Source organism: Panthera leo, chromosome A1, assembly GCF_018350215.1.
Source record: "Panthera leo isolate Ple1 chromosome A1, P.leo_Ple1_pat1.1, whole genome shotgun sequence".
Lineage (NCBI taxonomy): Eukaryota > Metazoa > Chordata > Mammalia > Carnivora > Felidae > Panthera > Panthera leo.
This window is the reverse complement of record NC_056679.1, coordinates 136,657,729-136,680,614: the sequence shown is the minus strand read 5'-3', so window position 1 is coordinate 136,680,614 and position 22,886 is coordinate 136,657,729. Positions and strand designations below refer to the sequence as shown.

Genomic DNA, 22,886 nt, shown 5'->3' with positions numbered 1-22,886 from the left:
TTTACTGATAGCCTCCAGTGATAACCTGTTTGATTAAGAAAGAAAGGGCTGGTAAAGGGCAGCCTTGGAGGGGCCCCCGGGTGGCTCAGTCGGTGGAGTGTCCGACTTCGGCTCAGGTCATGATCTCACTGTTTGTGAGTTCGAACCCCACATTGGGCTCTGTGCTGGCAGCCTGGAGCCTGCTTCCGATTCTGTGTCTCCCTCTCTCCGCTCATGCTCTGTGTCTCAAAGATGAATAAATGTTAAAAAAAATTTTTTAAAAAGGGCAGGCTTGGAGAACTTGCCAAACCAAGGCAGTGTTCGAGTGGTTCACAGTGTATCTGAACCCCCTCAGGAAATTAATCCCGCAGGGCAATTTTTAGAGGCAACCTCAGGTGGAGTGTTTAAAATGAGGTGTGGTACTGCCGCAGGAAGGAGACATCCAGTGAAACCCCGGCTGCCCTGGGCTCGGAGTGGTTGTTTTTAATTAGATAATTTTATGTTTAAATCACATTTGTAGCCTCTTGTTGCGTTTCGTGTCAGCAGACTGCTCGGCGGTCGACCCATAGGCAGGTCTTTACCATCGGCTGGAACACTGTGTAAAATAACATTATTTTTGTCTTGTGTTTATGTTAATTTCTACGGTCCCTGTGGTCCCTTTTTGAGTGTGCTTCCCCAGAGGCGCTTCTTACTTTCTCACATTTCTCTAGGACCAAGGCAATCTGACTTCACAGGCAATAGAAATTACCCTTAGACCACAGAGAGAAAACAAAAGGCGTAAGCCCTGGAGTATGATGTTTGAGGATACTTGATGGTTGCCTGGGTAACGTTTAATTAGCTCCGGGTTGTGGCTGGGGCTGGGGGTGCTGGTACCTGGGTAACCTTTGTCATTATGACTGAATCTGCGGCTGAACAAACCGCAATGCTTGTTATGATCTCCATTCTTACCCCTTGTCTTCCGGAGGAATTGGGAGTAAAACTCCTTTTTCCCTCTCCTCTTTCTCTCTTTCTCTCTGCATGTGTCTCTGTCTCCCTCACACACACAGTTTGTAAACTAAGAACACACCCTTTGTTAGTGTTTTTTAAAGCTGGGAATGACTTATTTTCCCAAGTAAATCACAAACAGTGGGATACCTCATTCTCCCAAACATCCCTTCACAATTTCATGCTTCTTGATTAGCACTCAAAAATACGACTTGATTTATTTAAGAAATCTATTAGTTTATACTTGATTCCTCATCTCCCACCATTATTTCCAGCATACGTCCGTGTTGGCTGAACAAAATGCCCCAGAGAGAAAACGCAAAATCAGGCAATCAAAAGTAAAGGGACTGGAGTTGCTTGGTGGTTTGAGGACATTTTGCTGCTTTAAAAACAACAACAACTACAAAAACAACAAGAACAACAAATCAACAACAATAATAAAACTCTGCTAGCAAAAACCATGGGCTTTCTTTGCTCACTGGAAATGAAGACAAAAGCACTGACGTTCAGCGTTAGATGCTGTCCTTGGTTGGCAATGTTAACAGCTGCTCTGAAATCCACTTAGTTGGATTTAATGGCGGTTATTGACATTCCCCAAAATGGCTACTGGGCCCAGGCAGCCAATTTTCTGCCACCTTCCTGCCTATGCATATCTGTGTTGAGTGGTTTCACAGTGCCCATTAGAAACCGCTTCAAAACCATTATAGTCGGCAGAGTAAAACATCCCTTTTACTCTAAAAAAAAATGTGAGATGAATAGGTATTTCCAGGGTGGTCTGAATGAGCCATCATTAAGAACCCTGAGGAATAAAGGCACATGAACACGGCAATCAAACACCATTTTACTCCTCTCTGTTGGCCACACTTCCACCAGAAAAAAAAGCACACTAGTGTGTGAGGATATGCGGACATAAAGCATCCCCAAATTGCAAAGTTGAGCCAAATACACACCTTGCAGGAGTTACCTTGCGTTGCATACACTACAAAACTCCAGTTCTTCACAGAAAGTTTGACCCTTTCACTGTGTCAAATAAATGCAGGTAGGGGTGACCAGGCAATTTGATGCTCCACGCTCTGGGCGCTCTGGGCTACGTGTGAATGGGAGCAGTGGAGCGGGAGCTGGCAGCAGGAGGAGCTGCCAATTCCCCACCAACCACAACGGGGTGGGAAGGCCGAGGGCAGGGGGCAAGTGGGAGAAAGCCCAGTGGTTTGCATTAAAATGGGAGTTCCCTTCCCAGGCACCACACATTGACCTCAATGGATGTTAAACAGAGGTCTGGTTGCTTCAACAAAATAAGACTCTCTGCGGTTTTCTTCTCATACCACAGTTCCTCCCATAACCTTGGATGATGGTACCATGAGAAAAGACAAGCCCTGCAGGCATGTGGGCAAGTGCCTGTACCTATGTGTGTGCAATGTGAAAGAGAGAGAAAAGGAAGATGAAGAATTTGCTTTCCCTCTGAAAACACAGGTTCCCTGAGGGTTAAGTCAGCCTCTTGAATACAACTAAATACGTATATCTGTGTGCTTTATTGTTTAAAGGTTGGAAGCTGGGCTGAAAACCCATTCATTACTCATTGTCATAGAGCAGTTGACGCATTCTAGGCACATACAATTAAGCTATAATTCTGTACAACGACAGACTAAACATACAAGTCTAGACTGAGTAAGAAGGCAACTAAAAATATTCTCAGACCTGTTCTAAGAGCATTTTAGCATTTTCTTATCATTCTCCTGGCAAATATTGTTAAAACCCTGCCTCATTAATGTCAAAGGGAGTAGAGGATTCGCATGACTTAAATTCAAAAGGCTTGATTTTAATTCTCCATCAGAAACCAATCTAGAGGGCAGATATTTTTAGCAGTCACAAGCAGCACAAATCTAAGGATGCTCAGCCACGGTTTGTCTTCCAGAGAGAAGGTTCTTAAGCAGAACCACCCAAACACATCTGCATGAAGATCTTTGGGATCTTGGGATCGAGGAATTATAAAACTACTGACAAAACGTAAATATGCCAAGGTCTCGCTACGTATCCAATTGACTAAGAATATAAACCACCAGAAATCTCAGCTTCTTAAAACTGGCAAAGGCTATGGTCACTTGTTGATTGGAGAGGGTAGGAGAGAGAACCAAGTAGTAGAATGGAGGGGAAGGAGTTACCAACAGATGGGTTATCACAGCGAGAAAGCACACTAGTGTCCCCACCCACATCAGCCTCTTGGCATTAACACCAAGACCCTTTAACAAATGGTCCCCAGTGCTGCCCAAAGGTTCTGTGATGCCAGCACCTTCACGGATTGCCTCCCTTTTGCTCTCATGCTCAAAGGACCTTCCTAAACTCAGTCCTACAATGTTACTGCCCCTGACCCATAACCAGCAGTTATGTGTCTTCTGATAAGCCTAAGGCAAGTGTTTCTCTGAGAAACATCTTTGATAAAAATTTTAATATTATTACAAAAGGGAGCCGCTATCTCGGGCCAGTTTTTCCCACAGATAATAATAATCAGCAAATACACAACGCAAATAGACTTTCAACAAAAGAGACAATTTTAACACTAGTTTACATTTTACCATGTGACAAGCACTGTTTCAAGATCTTCACACGCATTAACTCATTTGATCCTCGTGAAGATTCTAGGAGGTAGAAGTGACTGTCCCTGTTTTACAGACATTTAAACTAAGGCTTAGAATGATTAAATAACTTGCCCAAGATCCTACAGCAAATAAATGTCAGAGCTAGGATCAAAACTCGGGTAGGTTAGGGGCTCCTGGGTGGCTCAGTCAGTTAAGCGTCAAACCCTTAGTTTCGGCTCAAATCATGACCTCACAGTTCTTGTGAGTTTAAGCCCTGCATCAGGCTCTGCACTGACAGTATAGAGCCTGCTTGGGATTCTCTCTCTCCCCCTCTCCACCCCTCCCCTGCTCACGCATCATGCATTCTCTCTCTCTCTCTCTCTCTCTCAAAATGAATAAATAAACTTAAAAAAAAAAATTCAGGTAGGTTAGCTCCAGGATCTCTACTCTTAATCATTATGCTATGTTGCTGGTATGAATTTTGGTTATCAAGTTTTTAAAATTATTTTAACAGGCAGATCAGAGTGGCAAATGATGGGGGGAAAATTGAAATTAATTTTCAGTCTGGTGTCCCTTGCCCTGGGATGAAGTACTTTTTTTTTTTTAAGTTTTTTAGTTTTATTTTTATTTATTTTGAGAAAAAGATAGAGCCAAGTGGAGGAGGGGCAGAAAGAAAGGAAGACAGAAACCCAAGCAGGCTATGCACTGTCACTGTCGTAGCCTTGAACTCGACAACTGCGAAATCGTGACCTGAGCCAAAATGAAAGAGTTGGATGCTTAACTGAGTGAGTCCCCCAGGCACCCTTCATTTGCCATTTTAAAATGATGTCTTTCTAACACAGATAATTATGAGGCACTTCTTGTAACCCCTAGGAGATATCCTCCTCTGTTATTACAAGAGATCGAAAGTAACATTAGGCAGGGAAGCAAATAAGAATAGAGAGTGAAGTAAATTCTATACAGCACGGTCGACCTAGCTACTCTTGTGGGGACTTACAAAAATGATTCTCACTCAACGTGATCAAGGTACAAAACACATGCCATAATATATAAATAAAACTTTTTTGATAGTATTTGAACTGATAAATATAAGGAAACAAGACATTTCCTCTATTTTGAAAAGACTCAGTTATTGGACTTGACTTGAGCAAAAGACTGGAGAGCATTCATGATGGACCACCTAACCTTTTCTCTCAAGATAACTAGTCTTGCTTGACCCTAGCTTAGATGTGGCCAAGAATGGTCTTACAACAGGGTGAGGCAGCAGACCTGCCCAGGGCACACAGCAGAGGTTTACTGAATGTTCTTTTAGGCAAGTCAATGCTACAACACGTTCCAGAGGGTAAAAGATGATCCAGATGACCGATCATTCTGAGAATTATAGTGTGTCAGAGTGGGGGAGAGCTTAGGGATCCCAGTACACATTTTCAGGGATCCCAGGGAGCCACCAGCTCACCATTCGTACCGCATGACCCCCACCTTGTACAGAGAAAGCACTCACATTTCAGACTCCTGTTCAAAGGGTATTTGTTCAAGATGACTAAATCTTTCAGACTGGTCTTGAATGAGACCTGCAGTCTTAGAGTTAGCCAAACTGAATCTCAAAATCATATTTAAAAACAAATACAAGGGTTAAACTAGTCCCAGAGAATAAACGAGGCTGTGCCACCTGCATGATCTGTTAGCTGCATTGGAGGCTATCACCAGTCTTTCATGAGTCATCTCCAATCCTTAAAAACAACAACAGAGGCATAACATGACTGTAAAATAGGTAAGAGCAACCCTAGCTCCCAATCTATTTGTGTCAGGGAAGACAACGAACGTTCCACTGTAACTCTGCTAGCCTAAAAAAATACCAGACCAGGAGTGCCTGGGTGGCTCAGCTGGTTAAGCGCCCGACTTTGGCTCAGGTCGTGATCTCAAGGTCCGTGGGTTCGAGCCCCGCATTGGGCTCTGTGCTCACAGCTCAGAGCCTGGAGCCTGCTTCGGATTCTGTGTCTCCTTCTCTCTCTCTGCCCCTCCCCCACTCGTGCTCTGTCTCTCTCTATCTCTCTGTCTCTCTCTCTCTCTCTCTCAAAAATAAATTAAAAAAATAAATAAAATAAAAAACTGTTTGGAATTGGTACAGCGCACTGGAGGTTATGCTAGTCCGCATGTGACTGCTGGATGCCTCCTCTCCCACAAGTAAAATAGTGACTCTGTTGGTTTTGTTCATCACTTTGTTCACCCACCCTGACCCCAGAGTGCCTGGCACCTTGCAGGTGCTATTTAAGTACTTTGTAACTGACTGAATGGCTTTATTCTTTTAATGAACCCACGCTTCATCGTGTGCCTTGACTCTAGGTTAACTTAGAATCTTGAAACTAAAGGAAGAGGTGCAGCTGGCTCCATTTTAGGAGGCCTGAGGTACATATATTAGCTTCTCCAGAATTTCAGGGAGTAGGGAAGAGACCACCAGACTGGGACCCACTTAAAAACAGACTTCAAATTTCCCCTCAAAGCTTTCTAGTTTGTTCAGGAAAAGCTAAGGGCTTCACTGGGTCTAAGCCAAGCATCATCCTGTGATGTCTACTCACCCCAATTTGGCATCTGTGTCCTCTAACATAACGTCTCTTCTCTCTAAAACACACTTACCTGAAAATGAATCTGACATGTGCTTTCACCATCTATTATAGTCTTGGTTAAACACCTTCAAGCCACTCTGAATGCTCTCCACACAAGGGCAATACTCCAGTGGCTCTGTTCTAGATGTTCAGTCCTCAGTGGGGAGGCCCAGCCCTGCACCTTGCACTCTTAGGCTTAAAAGGGAAGGTCATAATACCCACCCTTTCTGGAGTCAGCAAGAATGGGAGGATTGCTACCGGTCCAGAGGCCCATCTCTAAACAGAGTGTCTAGCATAGCACTGATACAACGAGGTGGGTAACCAATCCCTACTTCAAGCATAGCAGGAAAAGGAGGGAGAACAGGGTATACTGGGCTAAAGTGGTGATTTGGAGAACCTGACCTTCCTAGTTCACAAAACTAATCTTAGATCTTTGGTCCGAAAATGGTAAATTCCTCAGCGGTTCTTGTAGCCTTTCATTTTGCAAAACACAGCTGTCATTCCACAAAGTCAATCCAAGGATGAATGAACACAATGGCAATCACATGATTTGTTTACAAAAAAAAAAAAAAGTGGCTTTACAAACAATCATATAAGAAAGCCAGAAACTCTACAGAGAAAAAACAAAAAGTTGCCTTTTACATTTTGAAACATACTTGTTGAAAAGGGTACTTCTCTTATTTTTATTTTTACGAAGTGTTTTTAAGTTACGGAGATGTGCAAGACATAAAAACACAACACAATAATGTAAGAAGGAACCATATACTATACCTTTACTTCAGCAAACCATGTGCTGTCTGATAGTCTCTGGATCTCTCTGTTTTGATCTCAAAGCAAAGTTACTTAAAAGCTGATTTTTTCACATGGCTGTGCAGCAAGTTAGCTTTTAATGAACCCGTTCCTGCTATGTTTTTCTTAGCACATTGACTCAATTCCATGCTGGAAAGCAACAATTCATTTGGACAACAGAAATGTATGGGATTTTATTCTAATCTCACACTCAAAGCGAAGAACTGGGATTGTCTTGTGGGCATGTTGCTGCAGCCAAGTGTGATTCATGGAGTGATGACATTTTACAAGTGGTTTCAACTCTTGCCATGTCCAAGGCTAATGGCATATGATGTAATCAATGGGGGGAAAAAAAGACTGAGCCCCATTCCCTATTTTATATCAATGCCAATAAAATTAGCAATCATCCAACAGAATCATGCAGATAGAAAAGAGTTTTCCCCACTTTACATAAAATTTGAGTGATATCCAAGAAATAAAATGCAATACAGTTGTCTATGATAGATCAATGGCAGAGCTTTTGAGAAACACAGGTTTGGAGTTTCAGGGTCTTTATGGTCCAGCACCTCTGCTCATAATCCTCAAAGGTGACCAAGAGAGACACCTACGGGTCACTCTCACAAGAGGAAGATAAGGTGGGCGCGTCTCACTATATCCCCAGGCTTAGAGGCATAGGTCAGAGTACATCCCTAGTGAGGCAGCTGGCTCTTGGTAGCCTTTCCACATATAACAGATTTTTGTGTCCTTACCTTTACTCTGTAGAATTCTTTGCCATCTCTGAAAGAAAGGCTATTTTAACAGCAGTTTGGAATTTCAGACTCTTTTACCCGCACCAAGAAAAGTGAGTGATAATAGAATGATGAAATGATGAGGTATATTTCATTTTGAAATGGAGATGTTTCCATTTTCTAGGGAGGGAAAGAGGTTGTGGCATGGGCAGGGAGGGGCATCCAATTTACAGTCATAGATTTATTTGAATAAAGTTAATATTTAAATAGTTTGCAATCCCCTGAAGTCAGAGTGCAATGGAATAGAAAAAGAATGTACCCCAGAACTTTAAAACTTTTCACTAAGAATCCGCAAAGTTGATAAGCCACACAGTGATAACTCAGAATTGATTTTCTTAAAATGTGCTTCTGGCTAACCTCGTTGATAACAACAAATACAAAGAAATCTTTAGCAATAAGAACGTTTTTTTGATGCCCCAGGCAAAGCTTTCCAGTCATCAGCCGATCCCTGCCCGCCCCCCCCCCCCACCCCTCCCACCCCCCCACCCCAGGTCCTTTCAAAGTCTAGGCTGACTAATACTGAACCAAAGCCTCACCTGGGACTTCAGGAGAGAATCTTGCAGAGTGTCGAGACACAAAAAGTTTCAGTTCTTGGTCCAGGTTGCATTCAATCAGGTTTGTGTCCCATGATCGGATTCCTAGGGAGGAAAAGGAAGAGAATTGACAGAGTTCCAGTTAGTCACTTCAGAGCGGTTTGGAAAACATCACTGTGACATTTCTCAGGCTGTAAGGGAGGATGTGGAAACCTCTTTTCTCAAGAGCTTGCTGGCTAGCAGTGGATGCCCACAAAATGGGAGGGCCGGGGAGGTCTCTGTACCAGGCCACAAGAGAGGGGTGACTAGCAGTGTGGGTTGAACTTCTGCCCCTCATAAAACGTAAATGCAGCTTTTCTGGGAGGGTAAAGAAAACAGTTATTAGGAAAATGACAGGCTTTACTCTAGGGAGGGAATGAACAGAAAGGACAGGGAGATGGGAAGTTCTGTTGCAGTTAAGAGGCCGGGAGATAACCTCTACCTCTCCCATGGTCCCCTTGTAGGTGGCAAGAAAATGTAGAACGAGGGTGGGAAAGCGAGCATTCAAGTCCAGGCCTTTGGTTTTCAAATGGTACTTTCTGCAGTGTGCATGTGCATTCTGTGTGCACGTATGGTTTCTTTTCTTTACCCACCTCATTTTGACCTGGGTTTCCCAACTCCTACAGATCAATCCAAAACTTGCGTGACCTTTCATAAGAAGACTGGATCTCAGTCTTAAGGACTTCACCTATCTGTCCCCTCCGCCATTTATTCTACCGGACAAGCTTAGCGGGGTAGTTCTTTCTTTCACAATTGTTAGTTGTACTGAATTTTCCTACCCCGAGGCAAAAACAAAGGGTGGGGGGGGGACAACATTTTATACTTTTGAAAAATTCTACAGAGTCGGGGGCCACGAACTGTCTATTCCATTCACTAGGCTGATAGCTGGGGTACAAGGAACTCAGACGGACTATCTCCTTCATCCCCTCTCCTCCCGTCCTTCCGAAGGGGATGACCAGAGGGGGGACGCAGAGGACACGGAAGAAGGGAGAACTGGGGAGCAAGCCAGGGAAAACTGGGAAGCCACAGAACTCTGGAATGTGTTTGTTTGTTTTTCTGTATTTTTATACTTTCCCAAATAGGTAGCTCATGGTGGAGCCATTATGGAACATCCATGATTGTACCCTTCCTGGAGCATCTTCAATTGCCAGGAACAAACCTCTGGGACAAGAGTCATTTACTGCATACCTACTAAGAGCAGGGAATTGACCCTCTAGGTAAAATACAGCAGAAGAACTATCTCTAAATAAACACGTCATTTAACCATTTTTTGCTGGTCATGAGTCATTCAAACAGACTTGGGGCAGTACGAATGGTAGTGCTTTGTTTGAACACCTGTAAATCCTTAATGCTTCTCTGTATTCAGCCCCATTTATATCTTGTTCAGTCTTCTTATCTTGCAAAGAAACAAAATATATGTGTGTATATACATGCGTATACACGTGTACATATACATATGTATATGTCTTGTATATGTATAAATATATCACACAAAGATTCTGGAAACTCACTTAACTACATATTTAGACTATCTTCAGATTATACGCCGAACACCTTTTGACTCTGAGGAATATTTTCACAGATGGATGTCCACTAAATAGAGGCAGACATTTATCATACAACAAATGGGATGAATTCAGGTGTGGAAGAGTTAACATTCCTAAAGAGAGGCTAAATTATAAGGGAGAATTTTATGGGTCTCCCTGGAAACATCAACAGCCTCAGCTTGCATTTGTGCTAATGGAGTATTTAAATTTTAACAAGAAAGGCATGTTGAGATTTTGCAGATCTTTTTAGTGCAGAAATGATAAATGGGTTCTTTTTGTTTCACAGAAAGCTTGACAGGTTGAGAGGCCTGAATTCATTAGAATATTTTACTTCAATGTATACACTACATACTCGGCTAGTATGAAAAACCGTCGAGCTCCTGTCTGAGCTGCTTAATTAGTAATTGTTAAGTGGGTTCTCTTTGCTCCAGGTCTGAGCTCCACTTTGTATCCTGGCTTGTCAAGCTGGGTCACTAAGTTAATAAGGAGACATATGTATTTAAATTAAATTCATACGATTTTTCGGCCTTTGTTCTACATTATGTCCAAATTGCTACATCACTTGAATGACTTCATCTAGGTAGACGTGCTCTTACATCGTTGTTTGCCATTTTCCCTTCGGCTTCAATAAACTCGTCATGACACAAGCAATTAAATGTTTGCTTTGTACTTCATAAACTCCTAGCTGTATGATTTGTAATTTAGCAAGGGAAAAAGTACAAAACACACAAACCAGTTAGAAATTAATTTTTAAATTACACTAGGAAACAGTTGATAAAAATAATAGTTCTCATTTTTATAATGCCAATGAAAGAAAACATTTAGGGTTCTCTTTTCAAGGGAGCAATTTCCAGCCAGCCAAATTATGCCTTAACGATGCATAAGTCACTAATGCCACTTATAAAATAAAGACTACAATAGATTTGAAGGTTATTTTAATTGGAAAGGAAAATTTGGGAACAAGGCCACTTTCTATCCCAATTTTAGAAATAACGTATTTTGTAATTACTTCGTACCTTCCACTGAATAATACTAGTAAAGAGAAACAGTATTTCTCAAAGAAGGTTCATATTGCATTCAGTAGGTTTAAATATCTTCCCTCTGTGCATAAGAGGAAGCCAACAGTGGGCCCTCTAAAGTTCATAGGACAGAAAGACATCTTTGGCTCTTGCCACATTCTTCTGTCTCCAAATTCCTGGCTGGGGGCTAGTAGGGTGCTGATCAAGAGGTTCAGGAGAGGCTTTCAGAAGCAGGTCATCCTGGCCTCTCATGGATACTACAGAGGCCAAGATAAATTCCTAGCCTTTTTAAGAATTATCCCCCCAAATGCTCCAGGTCAAACTTCCTGAGCCTTTGCATCTCCAGTACTCTACGAAGACTGTGCCCCATGCTGGCTTACCTAGGTTGGGCCAGAACAGAACAACTACCAAATGGAGGTCAACCTCCATTTATTAAACTTCTGGGCCCAGAGGACATCTGTCACCCCTGAGAAGTTGGCCTATGGCGAGGCATCCTAAGAACTCTCCCATCTAATCTGGGTCTGTTGCCCAGCCATGGAACAGGGCACCATCGCTGTCCGCAGGCCAGTCCTCCAGCCAAGGTGACTGAGGGTAACAAAGGATCTTCCCATCTCAGTTCTCTGAATCCAGGGGAATGCAGTGCACAAAAGGGAGGCTAAAGTGCGCATAAAATTTACAGATGGAAAAGGGAGAAATGAAAAGGTTGTGTGTGTCGTGCTGGGGGTGGGCAAGTGTTCATTACCGGACAAGACAGGATGAACAATAAGGAACCACTTTCCCTTACTTTATACAGGTTCTATCTTGCCAAGTGAGTAATCATGCAAGCATTTTACAACATCACTTAATAAAGCCAACAATTTTCTTTTTTTTTTAATTTTTTTTTCAACGTTTTTTATTTATTGTTGGGACAGAGAGAGACAGAGCATGAACGGGGGAGGGACAGAGAGAGAGGGAGACACAGAATCGGAAACAGGCTCCAGGCTCGGAGCCATCAGCCCAGAGCCTGACGCGGGGCTCAATCTCACGGACCGCGAGATCGTGACCTGGCTGAAGTCGGACGCTTAACCGACTGCGCCACCCAGGCACCCCTTGCCAACAATTTTCAAAAAGCACCTCTCACGTAAAGACTAAAATCTGTACTCCTAAAAGAGGCAATAAGTTGGAAAAATCCAACAAAATGACCATTCATTACATGTTGAAATGGCACATGAGTTCTGACAGTTATTTGGGCCTTTGAAAGTTGATTTTTTTCTATGAACTTTTTAGTTGATCGCTCTGATCCAGAGGCTTGTATTTTTTTTTTTTTTGCCAGTACCTAAATGATTAACTTAACTGTAAGATTCTATTTGTAAAACTATGCTAAAAAGTGATCAGAGGGCAGATTTGAATCATAAACTAAAGAAACAGATTTTTTTTAAAAAAAGAGCTAAAATCAAGGTTTATCTCTCAAAGAAGTTTTCCTATTTTTCCCCTTTTGACCAAACTTTCAATTGGCTTTTTTCTTTTTTTTTTTTTTTCAGCCAACAACTTGATGTTCGTAATATATATGTTATGTGTAATGCAGACAATACCTCTCATAGAGATCATTTCAAAGCATTGGGGATAAATCATTTTTAGGTCTTCTGATAGCATCCCACATTGGAAACAAATAAAAGAAGTGATTTATGACTATTATTGGTTTAAAAGTTAGAACTTACTTTAAAAAGTAAACCTTTAGAGAAGATTAAGCATGAATCATCAATCTAATAACCTTAAGTTTGAGGACTGGCTTGGATTTCTGCATAGATCACAGAGCCCTTACTAGATAATACCAATGAAGCAGTACAAGCAGAAATCCATCTGCCTTTTGACTTTGAAAAGTATAAAGATGAACATAATAAATTTAACACTCTCCAACATTTCTTCTAACCTCCACCATGTGTTGGTTTTGCCCTGTTAAAATAAAATGAAAACTAAACCCCAAATGTTTCCTGGGTTCTCAGCCACCTTGAACTGAAAACAATCAATAAAGTAACATCACAAAGTTACAATGTTATCAGCTAAACTCACGTCTAAAAACTCAGGAGAGTCGATGTTACACACGTCTACCTTTTTATAAAAATTCTTTGCTGATTCCCAGTGTTACCTACAGGAAAGTTACACTCTTTCACAGTAATTGAAAGCACCAAACTGACACTTAGTATTCCTTAGATGTCTTGATTCCCTTAAAGCAATAAAATGAAGCAGTGACAACTCCTTTCATAGGCTCTAGAATTCAGTTCGCAAGGCATGGATGCATCATACTCTATGTTCTAATATACACTAGAGAAGTGAGGCTCTGCGAAAAATGGCGATGGCTATTAAGTCTAAGTTGGGGGCTAATGAGGAAGAGGGTGAAAGAGGTGCCCAGGAATGGCATCTGGTGGTAGCAACCGTGGTCAGGCATGAAGCGCTGCATAACTAACAAAATAAAGCTAGACCCATCCAAGTGTTTCAGACTTGAGAAGAAATAATCAAACCTTACATGGTACGTTTTGAATACAGTTGAGAAAATGAGGGACCATCTCTCATCCTTGGTTTCAAAAAGCATTTCCTAAGCAGTCACATCGGGATGTCTCAGGCCTGTCAATTTATTGCATTATCACCATCTTCCTACGGATCTATTTTCTAGGCTCCCCAAAGAACCCTCAGTCATCAGATGGCAAAATTCCAAGTCACCAGGGTCTCCCAACCCACAGAACATCAGTTAAGACGAAAGGGGAAATAGGACGCAAGCGTAACAAATGACGAACCGCATGCCCAGCCGGCACACAATCCAAGCGGAGCCCCCTGCAGCATCTCCATCGCGCTTCTCACAACCTGGCCCTGGCCCGCGGGCACCAGCGACAATAGCAGTGGTATCAGAGTGACCTCTGGAGGAGGCCCAGCTGGGATCCGCAGGCGGAGGCAGCAGCGTGTCAGGCACAGAGAAACAGAGCCAGCCTGCCCTGTTGCTAAGTCATCCCAGCCTGTCTGAAAAGCTAGGGGAGCAGCGTCACTTAGTACCACGAGGCCCTGTAGCTCGAGCTGCATCCGGGATCCCAGGACCCAGGAGAGCAATCTCCAGAGGAAAAGCAGCATCTGCTCCCACATGTGAGGAAATGGCTCTGCTCCCCCCGGCTTGATTGATTGTTAATGGGATCAATACAGCCATTTTGGAGTTTTGTGCAAAAACCTGACCAAATTAGGGAATTAAAAATCAGGAAGGCATGGTGATTGAGAAGGGAACATGAGGAGGCTTCTGGGATGCCAGTAATGTCCATTTCTCCATCTAGATAACATGGGTGTGTTCATTTTGTGAAAATTCACTAGGCTCCTCATCTACGATCGGTGACTTTTCCTCTCTATTTTTATTTCATTTTTTTAAATTTTAATGTCAAAAAGACAAATCTGAACTTTATGACTGCATGCTAGTTGTATGAAAAGGAGTAAAGACAGAGAGCACTTCATAGCAGTACTTGGAGACATCAATTTTCTCCTCAAACAGAAGAGGACTGAATAAACCCCCTGAGGAATGGGGTACTGAAAGGGTGACCAGCAGAATAACAAAGCAGGAAGATAACAGCGGTGGAAGGTGATTGCTAAAACACCTCGCTGCACGGGGCGCTGCCCACGAGTGGATGACCGTACAAAGACAAGCTGGGAAAACCCGTGTTTGATCTTCCTCTGATGTTATCCTGCCCTGCACTAACATCATGACAGGACCAGAACAACAGTAATGGTGCCGTGCTGGCACTTCTGTCACTTATGAATGATGTGACCTTGAGCGGGTCCTCTTATCCGTCCTGCCTCTCTGGGTCCCCATCTCTAAAATGGGGGTGACGGTGCCTCTCCTGGCACCACATCGGGAGGTTATGAAAATCTTACAGATAGCAAAGCCCCTCTTAATGTATTATTATTCCGCGGCAATGGTGTGGACAGTAATTGTTTTTAATCCAAAGTCATTGATTCGTAGAGCAGCCACACCCAAAGTCGGTACGTAGGAAATTTCCAAGGAGAAAATGTGCAACCAAACTAAGATCAGATTAAAGGCCTAACGTTTGAAAATGAAGGGTTTTTGAGATGCTCAAAGAAGGCATTTCACTATTGAAATCTCTTCTTGAAATTTTTTTTCGAATAAAATAACACGACTGCATTCTGCTCTTTTTTTTTTTTTTTTTTTTAAGCTGGAAGGAAAAAATCAGTGCTTTAAAGTTAAACAAAAGACCCAGGTCTGCAACTCCAGTCCCCACCCTGCAGCCTTTTGTTCTGGGGACAAGGGGCCGTTTCCAAATGCAGAGGCAGAAAACAAGCGTTAATTTTTTCATCGAAAATAAGGTCTTCGTCTTTTATGGGGTGGGGGTGCGCCGGGAGCGGGGATCGAGGGCTGCGTGAACGCCCTTTGTCCGCCTCGGGCTGCCGTAGAGACCGCAGTGCGGACTGCACCACGCCCACCAGCCGGTGTCTCCAGGCAGAAACGCTTCAGCACCACCCCAAGAGAATAGAGCGCGGGCTGGGGCTGCGCAGGGACCTGGCGACCTCTGTCAGCGGCGAGGGGAGGTCCGGGACACTGGGGGGGAGGCAGAGACCAGAGCGCCCTGCTCGGGGAGGGGAGGGGGGGGGGGCTTCGAGCGCAACAAAGCCGGGCTGACGGAGAGGTGGGGGTGCGCAGCACCAAGCCCGAGGCCCCGGCAGAGCGCACACCAGGCGGACCGCGCCCGACGGGGGCGCCGCAGTGCGGGGGGCAGGTGCGGCGAGCGGATGGGGGCACTGCGGCAGCCCGGGTGGGGCTGGGGGGCGGGTCGGTCAGCGCGCCCGAGGCTGCGCCCGGCGGGCCCTCACGGCCCCGCCCAGGGTTCTAGGCGAACCGCTATTCGGCCTCTGCAGAGCGCGCTCCTAGTGCGCGCACCGGGCGAGGCGCTGGCCCTACCCGCTAACCACCCCCCCCCCACCCCGCCTTCCCCCTGAGCCATCACTACCAAGGCTGAGACTTTTGAAAGAAGCCCCACCCCGCAACTTGGGGTCCCATCGTCCTTTCTGAAAGCTGCAACCAGGATCCCAGGGGCAGTAGCGAGGCGGGCGCCGTCTGGGAATCAAGCGCAGGAGGCAGGAGGTTCTCCATCTCTGCGTCCCGGGTGAAGCGGGGGGGGGGGGGGGGGGGGGGGGGGGGACGGGCGTGGCCCCAGGACTAGCCTAGTCATTGCAAAGAAAGAACAAATCGGGAGGTTTTAAGCCAGAAAAGGCATTTCTCGGGGGCTGAGGTGGCTGTGGTGAAGATGATTCCCATGCGGGCCCTGGCACATGGTGCTTCAGCCTCGGGTCTGCCGGCAAGGGGAAGAGGGGACACCCAGCATTTTGCGGGGGACAGAGGAGGACTGAACGGGGTGTTTGCATCAACTCCCCACCCCCGTTTGCTCCCTACGGTTTGGGCTTTATTGTGGCCGCCGCTCCTCTGTCACCTGCATTTCATTTAGCTGGAGAGGCGGTGGCCAGCCAGTATCTGCAGACCCAGCCTGATGACATATCCCTGAAGGTTAGAAGAGACTCTCCCACTGGGTCTCAAATTTAATAATCCGCATTATTCTCCGAAATGAGCCCAGGAAAGAGTCTGGACCGAGTGCAGGAGGTAGCGGGGAGAGATGTGGGTGCGGGGTGCGCCTAAAGAGGAGGGCAGCCGTCGCGCCCTGGGTGGGGTCGCGTTTGCCAGTCTCCTCGAGCGCGTCCCCTGGGGACGCAGGGCCTCTTACCGAGTTCGATGTTGCCGATGGCGCGCCGTAGGTGCTCTTCGGTCACGATTTCGCCGACGACCACCAGCAGGTAGAACTTGCTGTCGAGGAAGCGATGCGACAGGCTGGGCGAGGTGGATGCCGCCGGGTTGGCAATGCTGCCGGACGGCTCCGGCTCGGTGGCTTCCACCACCACGGTCGCCATCCTGCCGGCCCGCTATGCCTCGGCGAAGTGTCCCGCTCCCGCCGCTCCTCTCCTCTGCGGCAGGAGAAAGGATTATCACCGAAGGTGCTGTCTCCGCTCCGCCCCCTGCGTACCCCTCCTCCTGGCGCTGCGCGCCGCCTCCCCCTCCGCCCTCTCCTAGAGAGCGCGGCGGAGAGGAGCGGGGAGTGTGAGAGGGCGGGGAGGCGGCGCCGCTTTTATATGGAGACTAGGCTCGGAGCCGGGAGGAGGAGGAAGAGGAGGAGGAAAGGACCACCCGGCACATCCTCACGCGGTGGCTGCCTCCGCTCTTCCAGCCGTTGGCCCAAGGCTGATGTCATCTGCAGCAAATCAACTCGCCCGCGGCCCGGAAGCTGGAGGGAAGAGGTGTGCGGACAATGGTCGGGGCAGGGCCGCGAGTCAAGGGCCTGGGGGACCCGAAGGGCCCCTGCTGCGGCCGTGAAGGGGGAAAACACTCCCCCTCTTACACCCCCCACACACCCATTGCCGGCTGCAGGCACCCACCCACCCCGCTTGGATTTCCATTTTCAATCGTGGGGAGATTTACCTTGTGCGAGGTGCACAAGTCAGGCCTCTGACTAGTGTCCCCGCCTGTGATGAAACCAGATTTTCAGGTGCTGTGATAGTACAGCGGGTGTAGTGCTGAGGGTACCCCGCCCAAGAAGATGGAACCTGTCTTTTCTTTGACCTTGTGGACTTGAGAAGACATAGTTACCAGTATTTACCACCTTGACTTAATACATCAAAAATGCAAACCGATGCCTAATATTGTTCAGGCTTTGGACACTAGTCTGCCAAGTCCCAATGGTTAAAAAAAAAAAAAAAAAAAAAAAAAAAAATACTGGCTTCGTGGTACCCCGGGAAATGAGAGGACTACAGATGCATTTTTTTCTAGATACAGATTTCTTTTCTTTATATGCTGAACAGATAGCATCAGGCATAACAAAGAATAAAGAGAAGATACTGTCTCTACCCCAGCAGGATTACAGTGACTATTATGTACTTTTCAGTTCCCTAGGGAACACACAGGCAAAATTATTTCATGTGACAAGGATATCTTTAAGTATATATATATATTGCATTGGGAATTTTTATTGCCTTTGTGTTTAGAACACATTAAAATGCTTAAAGGCAGCCCATCCACAATCATTTCCCACAGATCTACTGAATATAGCTTCTGTCCCAAGAAAGGGGTCATGGTGGTGAAGAAGGGACAAAATCTACCTACCATAAAAGACTGAGGGATTAGAGGCTTAAGAAAGAGGAGTGGGTGGAAATTAGACTAGTCAGTATAGTTTTTAATACTAGAAAGCGTATTCGTAAAAAAAAAAAACAAACACTTGGATAGACTAAGATTTCCAAATTAGCCCATTGTCTTACCTATTAACCACCATGACTTATTGGCGATATACTCTTTGCTTTTAGCTCTTTCCTGAAACTCTGGCATGGGAGACATGGTAGGCAGCCAAACGTCATGATTCCTTTCTACATGCCAGTCTGATCAATGGGGAATAAGATACCATCTGGCCCATAGCAGTTGAGGTCTGTGACAAGCTCACTGGTGAGCCACATTCACCAGTGAACAGTGACAAAGAGTTCCCAAGTGAGGTAGTAACATTACTTCTTGGTCGAGAGGAGGCATTCAATTTCTGTTAGAGAGGTAAGGCCGGCACCAAAGCCCATAATTGGGTGATGAGTTCTGGTAAGGAGCATTGTTTCCCAGAAGTCAGCTATCGGAGTCCGCTGGCATCTAGTGACTGTCCTCCCTTTCTCTGAACCACCATTTACTTTTATTTGTGTAATATCGGTAGGTCTATTCCTTTTACTTAGATTTATTTTTTAGTGAAATTCTTTACTGCTAAATAAATGGAAACACTAATAACACTTATAAGTAGAAGGTATCCCTAAGCATAAACATAATGAAAATAATGTAATGTAATTTCTGCTCTACACTGTTATTTGCTGAAGACTCTGACCTGGAGGTGTACTCTCTCTAGGTTAACGACAGAGATTAGCAAGTGTTAGAGTGGTGTTAAGACACATTACCACCTAACTGAGTTGTTCTCCATGTCATAACAGAAGGTTGGATGGAAATAACAGAAGACCTTTCTTACTGTGTGAGTCAGTGCAATTAAATGCCATGACCACGAACCACCGAAGTCATTGCCCAGACTTTGAAAAATAGAAATATAATGCCAGAAAACAGACTAGAGATGCTGACTGCTACTGTACAGCTTTGTAACTTTGGGCAAGTGACTTATTCTTGATCTTCAGCCTCTTCATGAATATACTGGGAGAATAGTATCTTTATAAATGTGTGAGTAACTGTAAGAAAGGTGTAAATGATACAACGTGTAAGTACCTAATACAGTGATTGGACTAATAAGCATTCAAAGCATGGTTGATGAATACACCTGTTTTGTCCCAGTTTGCTGGACAATGGAGTAAAAGCATTCTCACAAAATGTGTAGGTGAAGGGCACCTGGGTGGCTCAGTCAGTTAAGCGTCTGATTTCGGCTCATGTCATGATCTCACAGTTCGTGAGTTCAAGCCCCACATTGCGCTCTGTGCTGACATAGCAGAGCCTGCTTTGAATTCTCTGTCTCCCTCTCTCTCTCTGCCTCTCTCTCTCTCTCTCTCTCCATCTCTCTCTCTCTCAAAATTAAATAAACATTTTTTAAATGTGCAGGTGACATCAAGTTGGGCATAAATACCAACGCCTCTGAAATGGGAATAGAATGTTAAGTATCAGTACAAACTAGAAAAGTAGTCCCCATGCTTCCCCATCTCTTATATATATATACATATATATCTGTATACATACACATATGTATATATATAAAACTATATATATAGTGCCATAATCATATAAAAAGGAATTAATTGATGTGACTTTAAAACTGCATCGCTTTGCGACTATATGTGTGTGTGTATATATATATGTATGTATATATGTAACTATATATATGTATATAATATATAAGTACATATATAACTATATATATTATATATATATTATATATATAGTTCTGAGGAGGTAAATGGGGAAAACTAACATAGAAGAGTGCCTGTTACCTGCTGACACCTGTCATCACCTGGATGTCCCAAAGATATCTCAGACTTAACATGCTCCAAACCAAAATCATCTTTGCCTCTCAAGCCTAATCCTCTCACTTTTCCTATTTCAGTGAATAGTATCTCCATGTCTCCTATGATGCAAGCCAGAAACCTCACAGGTGTCTGAGACTCCTCCCTGAACCCTAGTCCCATGTACAAGTTAGCATGAAGTCTGGTCAGTGTTACCTCCTCAGTATATCTTCAATCCATCCGCTTCTCTCTATCATCAGCACGCCTGTCCAACCTACTCTCATTGTGAGAGGTAGTAGTGTTCAGGTTAGAAATTGGTTTCTGAAGTCATTCACACAATAGTCTCAGAATAACAATAAAAATGTTAAAAGCAGTTTAGGGTGTTGTGGGGTTTTTTTTTTTTTTTTTTTTGCAATTTTCTTTGTTATTAGCTAAATCGCAAAGCCATGCAGTTTTAAAGTCACGTCAATTAATTCCTTTTTATGTGATTATGGCACTAACTCAGCACATAATTGGGTTTATTTGTTTTGTTTTGGTTTTGCTTTTTATGAATTGATTTTTATACTTAATTTTGCTTTATAAATATTTAAAATATTTGGTCCCAAAATCAAATCTACAAAACAATTTGTATTCAGAGAACTTCAGCCTCTCTTCCTCCTGCCCTTCCCCCCTCCTTCTCCCCCTATAACTTTTTCCCCAGGTTTAGATTTCCATTTTTAAAAATGCTATTATAGGGGCGCCTGGGTGGCTCAGTTGGTTGAGTGTCCAACTTCAAGTCGTGATCTCACAGTTTGTGAGTTTGAGCCCTCAATTGGGGTCTGTGACAACTTGGAGGGATTCTGTGTCTCCCTCTCTCTCTGCCCCCCTCCACTGCTGGCTCTCTGTCTCTGTCTCTCAAAAATAAATAAACATTTAAAAAGATTAAAAATGCTAATATATATATATATATGCATATATATATATATATATGCATATATGTATATATATCCTTCCTACCTCTTTTAGATAAACAGCATATATACACACAACTTTTCCATTTTGCTTTTTTCACTTAACAATATATCCTGGAGATATGTTCATGACAGCAGAGATGAATATGTCTCATCCCTTTTATAGCTGCATGGTAACCCATTGTCTTTATTTACTATAATTTATTTAACCAGTCCACTATTGATTGGCATCATTGAGCCATTTCCAGTTTAATTTGTATTATAAACACTAGTTGTAACTGTTGTTTTGTCCTGTGCAGTAGCAATGGTCACCTGACTTGCATCAGTATATCTAATGGGACCTTCATCCAACCATCTTCACACCATGGAGGGTGAGCTCTTCTGATCCAATCATGTTACTCACCCCTACCTGAAACTCTCAAGTGGCTCCGTATCGTTTTTGGAATAAAGATCAAACTCCCTAGCATGGCCTACAAGGTCTCACAAAGTCTGGCCCCCGTTTATCTGCCCGGCTTTATCTAGCTGCCCCCTCATCCTTACTTTCCAGCCTCACCTACATGACATAATATCAGAGCATGCTACTTCCTTTTTTTCTAACTTTGGTTTTTGTTTTGCTTTGGTTTTAGAGAGAGAAAGAGCACACACGCAGTAGAGGGAGAGAGAGAGACTCTTCAGCGAGCTCCATGCCCAGCCTGGAGCCCAACGTGGGGCTCCATCTCGCTACCATGAGATCATGACTTGAGCTGAAATCAAGAGTCAGATGCTCAACCGACTGAGCCACCCATGTCCCCAGAGCATGCTCCTTCTTTCTTAATTTTATTATTTTGAATATTTTATTTATTTATTTTCAGAGAGTGTGAGTGGAGGAGGGACAGACATTGAGAGAGACACAGAATCTGAAGCAGGCTGTCAGCACAGAGCCCCAACGTGCAGGGCTCAAACCCATGAACCGCGAGATCATGACCTGAGCCTAAGTCGCACGCTCAACCAACTGAACCACCCAGGCACCCCAGAGCACACTACTTCTAAAAGCAGGAACTTTTGCTCTCTTTTACTGGCCTAGAGCACTTAGTGGTTAACTTCACTAGTTAATGTCTGTTTGCCCTATATTTGGCATCTCAACTCTCACCTCCTTAGGGAAGCCTTCCTTGACCTTCCTTACTAGGTCAGTTAACCTTTTTATGCGCAGTTATACCACTCAGCTCCATGCTCCACTTCTTATTTGTAGCCTTTGTCATCAGTGTAATTTCATACTTTTATATGCAATTTAAAAAATTCGTCTGTCTTCACCACTGGACTCTCTGCTCTATGGAGGCTAGAACCATGTCTATCCCTTGACACTCACACATAACCATCAACTCAGTGCCCAGTACAGATCATGGGCTCAATCAAAGTGTACCAGTGACATGTACTCTGTTGTCAAGCAAACTGGGACATGAGTAGTTTCTGCAAGCCAGGTTATTGTGCTAGGTAGTTCAAGTATATTGCTTCAGTGAATTCTCACAAACTTCTTAAGAAATTGGTATTGTTATTCATCATTTTCATGGCCTTAAGGTCTCTTTTACATTTCTCATCTTGGTAGTCTGTATTTTCTGTCTTTTTTTTCTTGTTCATTCTTGCTAGTGGGTTATCAGTTTTGATTATCTTTACAAAAAAACTACATTTGATGTTACTAATCATTTCCTATTGTATGTACGTGCATATGTATTTTCATTCATTCTGTTCTTAGCTATCCTATTTCACTCCTTCTGATTTCTTTGGGTTTTATTTTACTTCCTATTTTAGCCTCTTGAGAAGCTCAGACAACTGATTCTCAGTTTTTCTTCTTTTCTGATATATGCAGTAAAGACGATACATGTCTAAGTCCTGCCTTGGCTGCACCCTATACATTTTGATTTGCAGTGTTTTCATCATATTCACTTCATATTTTCTAATTTCATTGTGACTTCTTTTTTTGCCACAAGTTATTATCTTGCTAGCTGGCAGATGAAAAACTGACATGCAGAAAAGTTAGACGATCTTCTATAAATCACAGAAAACCTATGAAAA

At 43.9% G+C, this 22,886-nt stretch overlaps 1 protein-coding gene across 1 annotated transcript in view; it reads right to left on the bottom strand.

Moving 5' to 3' along the window:
• MAP1B (microtubule associated protein 1B) overlaps positions 1 to 16,782 on the bottom strand; it is a 99,864-nt gene extending 83,082 nt beyond the window's left edge. Inside the window, exons 1-2 of the mRNA XM_042940688.1 lie at positions 16,599 to 16,782; positions 8,253 to 8,354 (exon numbers count right to left, since the gene is read on the bottom strand). Coding sequence (XP_042796622.1) covers positions 8,253 to 8,354; positions 16,599 to 16,782 — 286 coding nt within the window. The remainder of the gene's footprint in view (positions 1 to 8,252; positions 8,355 to 16,598) is intronic.
• Positions 16,783 to 22,886: the final 6,104 nt, after the last annotated feature.